Source organism: Microchirus variegatus (genome assembly GCF_963457635.1).
Source record: "Microchirus variegatus genome assembly, chromosome: 3".
Taxonomy (NCBI): domain Eukaryota; kingdom Metazoa; phylum Chordata; class Actinopteri; order Pleuronectiformes; family Soleidae; genus Microchirus; species Microchirus variegatus.
In genome coordinates this window covers 380,001-389,245 of record NC_139804.1, presented here as the reverse complement: position 1 = coordinate 389,245, position 9,245 = coordinate 380,001, and the positions used below count along the sequence as shown (strand labels likewise).

General features: G+C 41.3%; 1 protein-coding gene across 1 annotated transcript in view; it reads left to right on the top strand.

Annotated features, from left to right (window-relative positions):
• Positions 1 to 927: 927 nt before the first annotated feature.
• The window catches only part of LOC310924589 (CD166 antigen homolog), a gene marked incomplete at both ends in the record, with an annotated part of 15,373 nt that continues 7,055 nt past the window's right edge, over positions 928 to 9,245 (top strand). The window contains 6 exons of the mRNA XM_083886372.1: positions 928 to 1,003; positions 6,806 to 6,912; positions 7,010 to 7,226; positions 7,933 to 7,997; positions 8,638 to 8,725; positions 8,831 to 8,989. Coding sequence (XP_083742498.1) covers positions 928 to 1,003; positions 6,806 to 6,912; positions 7,010 to 7,226; positions 7,933 to 7,997; positions 8,638 to 8,725; positions 8,831 to 8,989 — 712 coding nt within the window. The remainder of the gene's footprint in view (positions 1,004 to 6,805; positions 6,913 to 7,009; positions 7,227 to 7,932; positions 7,998 to 8,637; positions 8,726 to 8,830; positions 8,990 to 9,245) is intronic.

The window sequence follows — 9,245 nt, the reverse complement described above, 5'->3', positions numbered from 1 at the left end:
ATCTGATTCATATCCTCTGGTGTGTGTGTGTGTGTGTGTGTCCCAGCATACACACCATCACCACGGCAACATGACAAATATAAAACAACCACCAGGGGGCGACTCTGCTGGTTTACATTATAATGTTTACTGATTATTTTATTTATTTATTTATTTAAATGAGGCCACTGCATATTCATCCACATGTTAGCATAGACAGAATTAGCACAATTGCTAGTTTTCATCTGTTGTCCTATTTTAATAAAGTTAGTTCATGTCTCTTCTCTGTGCAGCGCCACATACAGGCCTGACATGTGTATTACAGTCAGTGTGTGTGTGTGTGTGTGTGTGGAGATGATGTCATTCCTGTTTTAAATGTAAATGAACAGAAACTGCTGTGTGTGTGTGTGTGTGTGTGTGTGTGTGTGTGTGTGTGTGATCTTGTATTTGTGGCTTTGTGAGGACACTTTGTCTGGTTCTCAATTCTTTTAAAGGCTTTTTGGGGGGTTACTGTGTGTGTGTGTGTGTGTGTGTGTGTGTGTGTGTAGTGGGGGTGTGTGTGTGTGTGCGTGTATATGTGTGTGTGTAGTGGGGGTGGGGGTGTAAAGTGTAGAGAAGTGGGGGCTTTAGTTGAAACGGGCAAACAGAAGATGGGCGGGATAGTTTCTGTGTGTGTGTGTGTGTGTGTGTGTGTGGGGGGGGGTAGCGTGGGCGGTGCCACTCTCTCTCTCTCTCTCTCTCACACACACACACACACTATCACCTGTGTCACTGATGTGAGCGCGCGGTCGTGAGAGGATCCACATTAACTGAAGAAGATCCAGATCAGATCAGAACCAGAACCAGGTCTGAAGTGAACTGAAGTGTTTTGTCGACAGAGTCCTCGAGGACAAACTCCGGCAGGTGTTTTTGAACCAGGCACGAGACACGAGGCACGAGACAGTCAGGATGCACTTGTTGTCCTCGAGCTTCATCTTCCTCCTCTTCCTCCTCCTGTCCTCCTCTTCATCACTGCTGCGCACAGGTACGTGTATGTGTGTGTGTGTGTGTGTGCGTGTGTGTGTGTGTACGTTAATCCCGGATCCGCCTCACCTTCAGTCCACACACACACACGCGCGCGCACTAAAGTGATTTTTCTGTGCGTGAACTTTTTTAAATGAGACATAAAAATATGTTTAACTTTGAACTGTGATGAATGAACGACATCGTGACGTCATCACGTCACAGCGTTAACAGTTTCCTGTTTTAATGACGTCAATAATCTGCTTCTTATTTGAATAGAAAAACAAAGTTAATGTGAATAAAAACATAAGTCGTAAATGACGACACTTTAAACTTTGATTTAAAGACATTTCACAATGCTAATGCTAACGCTCTGACGTTTACCTGCTGACTCAGCTAATAGCTTAGCTGTTAGCTTAGCTGTTAGCGCCAGCTCACAAAAATCACGCAAGACACTCGGGTCTCACGTGACCATGACAAGTCTCGTGAGATTTGTGCAGAGGAAAAAGGAAGTGGCACTGATAAAAGGGTTTGGGCTGGTGGAACAAATGATGTCATTATGAATGAATGAATGAAAGAAAGAATGAATGAATGAGTGAATGAATGAAAGAATGAATGAATGAATGGATTATTTTCTCCACAGAGAAAGAGGAGAAAACTCTTGTGATGTTGATAAAAACTGAGGTTTTTCTGAGTCTGAAAAATCTGCTCTTAACAAAACTCTGGGCTTTTGTTCACTCCCTCGTCTCCACCCTCTTCCTCCTCCTCCTCCTCTTCCTCCTCCTCCTCCTCTTCCTCCTCCTCCTCCTCCTCTTCCTCTTCCTCTTCCTCCTCCTCCTCTTCCTCCTCCCCCCCTCTGAACAGACAGTCAGTGCTGAGTCGCTGTCACAGCTGTTGTTAGTCGTCAGGCAGGTGTGTGTGTGTGTGTGTGTGTGTGTGTGTGTGTGTGTGTGTGTGTGTGTGTGTGTGTGTGTGTGTGTGTGTGTGGGCCTCTTCCTTTTAGACTAATGGACTAATGTAGTGATGGGGGTCGGTCACATCCACCTCAGTCCTCTTCATCATGTCTGAACGTGTTTCATATTAAACTAAGACGCTGAGACGTGACTCTGACAAACCTCTGATTTTACCTTTATTTTACCTTTATTTTAACTTTATTGTGTTGATTTTATTCTGAACTCATTCTTATTTCCGTTTTTGTCTGAAAACATCAACACATTAAAAAAGGCTCATGTTAAAAGTCTTATGTTAGTCAGACTAAGACGATGTGAACACGTTAGTCTGACTAACATGGAGCTGGTCTGAGTCAGACTAACAGACTAACCCTAACCCAGGTCTAACCATAGACCCAGGTCTAACCATAGACCCAGGTCTAACCATAGACCCAGGTCTAAACCTATCCCAGGTCTAAACCTAACCCAGGTCTAACCCTAGAACCAGGTCTAAAGACCACATTAAACTTCTCTGACTGTGTAACCATGGAGACGCCTCCAGTCTTCATACTTCGTCGTAGTGACGGATACTCACTGCAGTTTCCCTCCCGATCAGCAGGGGGCGCTACACAATGTTGTTGTGCTTCTGTCTTCAGTGAGAGAGAAAGACTGTTGTTGTTGAATCAGTGAACGTTTCTCATTTAGAGTCTAAACGTGCTGAGTGTTAAGATATGATGATTTATAGTTAGACAGCGACGCTGTCAGCGGTGATCAGCTCCTGAAACAGATCTTCAGTCTTTATGAAACAGATCTTCAGTCTTTATGAAACAGATCTTCAGTCTTTATGAAACAGATCTTCAGTCTTTATGAAACAGATCTTCTGTCTTTATGAAACAGATCTTCAGTCTTTATTAAACAGATCTTCAGTCTTTATGAAACAGATCTTCTGTCTTTATGAAACAGATCTTCAGTCTTTATGAAACAGATCTTCAGTCTTTATGAAACAGATCTTCAGTCTTTATGAAACAGATCTTCTGTCTTTATGAAACAGATCTTCAGTCTTTATGAAACAGATCTTCAGTCTTTATGAAACAGATCTTCTGTCTTTATGAAACAGATCTTCAGTCTTTATGAAACAGATCTTCTGTCTTTATTAAACAGATCTTCAGTCTTTATGAAACAGATCTTCTGTCTTTATGAAACAGATCTTCAGTCTTTATGAAACAGATCTTCAGTCTTTATGAAACAGATCTTCTGTCTTTATGAAACAGATCTTCAGTCTTTATTAAACAGATCTTCAGTCTTTATTAAACAGATCTTCAGTCTTTATGAAACAGATCTTCAGTCTTTATGAAACAGATCTTCAGTCTTTATGAAACAGATCTTCTGTCTTTATGAAACAGATCTTCTGTCTTTATTAAACAGATCTTCTGTCTTTATTAAACAGATCTACAGTTTTTATGAAACAGATCTTCTGTCTTTATGAAACAGATCTTCAGTCTTTATTAAACAGATCTTCAGTCTTTATGAAACAGATCTTCAGTCTTTATGAAACAGATCTTCTGTCTTTATTAAACAGATCTTCTGTCTTTATGAAACAGATCTTCTGTCTTTATGAAACAGATCTTCAGTCTTTATTAAACAGATCTTCTGTCTTTATTAAACAGATCTTCTGTCTTTATGAAACAGATCTTCTGTCTTTATTAAACAGATCTTCTGTCTTTATGAAACAGATCTTCAGTCTTTTTGAAACAGATCTTCTGTCTTTATGAAACAGATCTTCAGTCTTTTTGAAACAGATCTTCTGTCTTTATGAAACAGATCTTCTGTCTTTATGAAACAGATCTTCTGTCTTTATTAAACAGATCTTATGTCTTTATTAAACAGATCTTCTGTCTTTATGAAACAGATCTTCTGTCTTTAGCTCCATTTAAATGCGTGAACTTCCCGTGGTTTGGTGAAACATGTTCAGTCTCTTGTTTTCAGTCTTTTGTTATTGACGCAGCTTTCACTGTTTTCCTGCTGCTGCTTTTAAACAAATGACTGTAAGACGTCGACTCTGTCTTTGTCATTAATATGGAGCAGCAGCACACACACACACACACACACACACACACACACACACACACACACACACACACACACACACACCCCCACACACACACACACACACACACACACACACACACACACACACACACACACACACACACACACAGCAGCAGGGGGGAGGGGCGTCTCCCTCCATAATAAAAGCCTGTGGCCACACCCTCTTTTGTGGATCTTTGTTCAGGTCGTTCCTCTGTGTGAAAGAAACCTCCTCCATTAACTGTGATGTTAATCTATTCTTATGGAACTGAGTTAGTTTGAAAACTGTTTGTTTCACTTGTTCTGTTTGAGTCACTGAAACATAAACATCATCCTTTCATTTAAGATTAATCATGTTCTTTTTTTAGGTGTAAACAGACGTTAAAATATCAATAAAATGTTAAGGTCGTCGTCAGATTGTAGTCAGACTAAAGTCTTTGTCAGACTATGGTTGTAGTCAGACTATGGTTGTAGTCAGACTAAGGTCTTAGTCAGACTACTTACAGAGTCTGACTTTACGGTGAGACAGACAGTGAGAGAGTGAGTGTTTGCAGGAGTAATCAGATTATGAGTCACATGATCCAGGTCTGTTAGTCTGACTAAGATTAGCTCCATTTTAATCAGACTAAAATCAGACTTTTAACATGAACGTTCACAGTCTCAAACAGGACGTTTCTATTGTGTCAGACTCTGTGGTTTTATGGTGAAATCAGTCACAGCCAAAGCTTTTGTGCTAAAGGTGAAACATTAATTTGAGGCCTGAGGCTAACATGCTAACTGTGAATGGGCCTGTGTGTGTGTGTGTGTGTGTGTGTGTGTGTGTGTGTGTGTGTGACCCCAGTTTTCACATTCCTGCCATTTTAGACGTTCTTTCTTTGTGTTTCACTGATGTCCAACACCAGTCCATCTGTCCTTCAGCAGTAGATGTTGTCCATCTGTCCTTCAGCAGTAGATGTTGTCTTTCTGTCCTTCAGCAGTAGATGTTGTCTTTCTGTCCTTCAGCAGTAGATGTTGTCCATCTGTCCTTCAGCAGTAGATGTTGTCTTTCTGTCCTTCAGCAGTAGATGTTGTCTTTCTGTCCTTCAGTAGTAGATGTTGTCCATCTGTCCTTCAGCAGTAGATGTTGTCCATCTGTCCTTCAGCAGTAGATGTTGTCTTTCTGTCCTTCAGCAGTAGATGTTGTCTTTCTGTCCTTCAGCAGTAGATGTTGTCCATCTGTCCTTCAGCAGTAGATGTTGTCCTTCTGTCCTTCAGCAGTAGATGTTGTCCATCTGTCCTTCAGCAGTAGATGTTGTCCTTCTGTCCTTCAGCAGTAGATGTTGTCCATCTGTCCTTCAGCAGTAGATGTTGTCCATCTGTCCTTCAGCAGTAGATGTTGTCCTTCTGTCCTTCAGCAGTAGATGTTGTCCATCTGTCCTTCAGTAGTAGATGTTGTCTTTCTGTCCTTCAGCAGTAGATGTTGTCCATCTGTCCTTCAGCAGTAGATGTTGTCCTTCTGTCCTTCAGCAGTAGATGTTGTCCATCTGTCCTTCAGCAGTAGATGTTGTCCTTCTGTCCTTCAGCAGTAGATGTTGTCCATCTGTCCTTCAGCAGTAGATGTTGTCCATCTGTCCTTCAGCAGTAGATGTTGTCCTTCTGTCCTTCAGCAGTAGATGTTGTCCATCTGTCCTTCAGTAGTAGATGTTGTCTTTCTGTCCTTGTTGGTGGGGAATCGATTTATTAACTGAAGTAGCTTGGCCTCCACTCCACTAGGGAGCAAAATACCAACTTTCTGCTTGTTTCTGGTTTAGCATGCAGCTAGTTGTTAGCATGTCAGAGTTTTCTGAGTCTAATGCTGTGTTCCATTTAGATGGGACGTCGGAGCAGGAAGTGAAAAACATGACAGAAGATTAAACCGTTAGAGAAGCAGAGTTTATTCAGTGGCAGCCATCTTAGAATCTGAACTGTTTACTGTTAAAAAAAACATGAAGAAGAGTGAGATTGTTTTTAAAAACATCTGTAGGGTGTTACAGATGTTACATATGTTACAGGTGTTACAGATGTTACAGATGTTACAGGTGTTACAGGTGTTACAGGTGTTACAGGTGTTACAGATGTTACAGGTGTCGTCGTACAGTCTCTTGTTTCCTCTGCACAGATGAATATCTCTTTGTTCTGAGCGTCTTTTAAGAAGCTCTTATCTTAATGTACGACCTCTGCTCCTCCTGTGATGGAAGAGACAAATGTAATAAACACTAATGACATTATTAAGACTGAGAGACACATGATGAATGAGAGGAAGTTAGAGTGGTGAGATCATCACACACACACAGTGACACACACACACAGTGACACACACACACACACACAGTGACACACACACACAGTGACACACACACAGTGACACACCCACACAGCGACACACACACACACACAGTGACACACACACACACACACACACAGTGACACACACACACACACACATTCACACACACACACACAGTGACACACACACACACACACACACACACACACACACACACACACACACACACAGTGACCTGAGGTTAATGGATGAAGATGTTAATGTTTTTATGAAGGTTGAGCTTCATTGTGTCGTTGTGAGTTCACTCATGTTCTCCCTCATAATTCACAACATAATGGAGAGTGCACTTACACACACACACACACACACACACACACACACACACACACACACACACACACACTTAATATTCCTAATGATTATTTTGAATGTTTTAAAAACGGTGTCTTTGTGTCTCTTGTGTCTTTGTGTCTCTGTGTCTTTGTGTCTTTGTGTCTCACAGACAGTGGTGTGGACACTGTCCTCGGTCACTATGGAGACACTCTGGAGATCCCCTGCAACAAAGGAGTTGTTGAAGTAGAAGACGTCGTCCTCATTAAGTGGAAATATGTGAGTCACAGCAGAGGTGACATCGTCCTCCGTGTCTCTGATGTTTCTTCTGTCCGTCCAAACCATAACCCCTCTGTCCTCTGTCCTCTGTCCTCAGGACAAAGGAGAAAGACTTTCAGGAGACCTTCTGGTCAAAAAACAGGGCCAGAACTTGTCCATCAGCGCCACAGACGAGTACAAGGACCGGGTCAACATGGCCGCCAACGCCAGCCTGCTGCTGTCCTCGTCCACACTGACAGACCAGAGGACGTTCACCTGCATGGTGGTGGGAGGGGCCGACATCAAAGAGTATCCTGTCAATGTGGTGATCTACAGTGAGTGACACACACACACACACACACACACACACACACACACACACACACACACCATAGACTGTGATGATGATGATGATGATGGAGATGATGGTGATGATGATGATGATGATGGTGGAGATGGTGATGATGATGATGATGATGATGGAGATGATGGTGATGATGATGATGATGATGGTGGAGATGGTGATGATGATGATGATGATGATGATGATGATGATGGAGAGGATGGTGATGATGATGATGATGATGATGATGATGGTGGAGATGATGATGATGATGATGATGATGATGGTGATGATGATGATGGTGATGATGATGATGATGGTGGAGATGATGATGATGATGATGATGGTGATGATGATGATGATGATGATGGTGATGATGATGATGATGATGGTGATGATGGTGATGATGATGATGATGGTGATGATGATGGTGATGATAATGATGGTGGAGATGATGATGATGATGATGATGGTGGAGATGATGATGATGATGATGATGATGGTGGAGATGATGATGGTGATGATGATGATGATGGTGGAGATGATGATGATGATGATGGTGGAGATGATGATGATGATGATGATGATGATGGTGATGATGATGATGATGATGGTGATGATGATGATGATGATGATGATGATGATGATGGTGATGATGATGGTCATTAACACATTTAACGTTATTTATAAACCTTTAGAGACACCAGCAGCTCTGGAGATTTCTGACACAGCAGAGGAACTGGAGATTGGAAAAGTCATGAAGGTGATGAACATGTTTTATACACCAACGAACGAACGAACACATTAATGAATGAAGGAGCGAACGAACGAACGAACACATTAATGAATGAAGGAGCGAACGAACGAACGAACACATTAATGAATGAAGGAACGAATGAACGAATGAATGAACGAATGAACACATTAATGAATGAACGAACGAACGAACGAATGAACGAAAGAACGAACACATTAATGAATGAACGAACGAACGAACACATTAATGAACGAACAAACACATTAATGAATGAAGGAACGAACGAATGAATGAACAAACGAACACATTTAAAACACCACACATGGTTTTAAACAGTGAAAAAAAAACCTCCCTTCAGCTAAAACATCCTGAGGTAAAGTAGAGTAATGGGTTTGTGTGAAGTGAAGTAGAGCACACACACACACACACACACACACACACACACACACACACACACACACACACACAGGAAGCTCTTTATGGTTATTATGGTCTGTTTCCAGGAAACAGTCAGTGTTTTAAAAACCACAGAAAGACGTTGATGTTTGAAGTCATTATTATAATTATTGATGATAGTCATGACTGTTGTTGTTGTTGTTGTTGTTGTTGTTGTTGTTACACCATGTTTTCTTCTTCTTCTCCACAGTTGGGAACATGTGTTGCTAAAGATGCTCATCCAGCTGCAAACATCACGTGGTTGAAGAACAACAAACCTCTGGAGTCTGATGGGAAACGTATGTATTCTCTTCTTCTTCTTCTTCTTCTTCTTCTTCTTCTTCTTCTTCTTCTGTTTCCTCCTCACACTCACAGACGTGTGTGTGTGTGTGTGTGTGTTGTAGGCGTGTCCATGCTGGTGTCTCAGCAGGTGGATCCTCTCAATGGTCTCTTCACCACCTCGTCTACTCTGGAATATTCTGCTGACAAAGACGACGCTGACGCAGAGTTTAGCTGCAGGAGCGAAGATCTGAGGTCGTCTGCTGTGACCTTCACCATCACCTGTGAGTGTAACACAACAACACAACACAACACAACACAGCACAACACAATACAACCCTGTATTTTACAGTGTATTTACAGTGTATTTACAGTGTATTTACAGTGTATTTTAAACATTGAACCAGTATTTATATTAAACTGTGCCGCTTTATATTCACATTTATCTCCTCTATCAGGATATAAACTCAACATAAACACAGATTATTTATCACATAAATCATATTATATTTATGTTTATGTTTATATTTATATTTATGT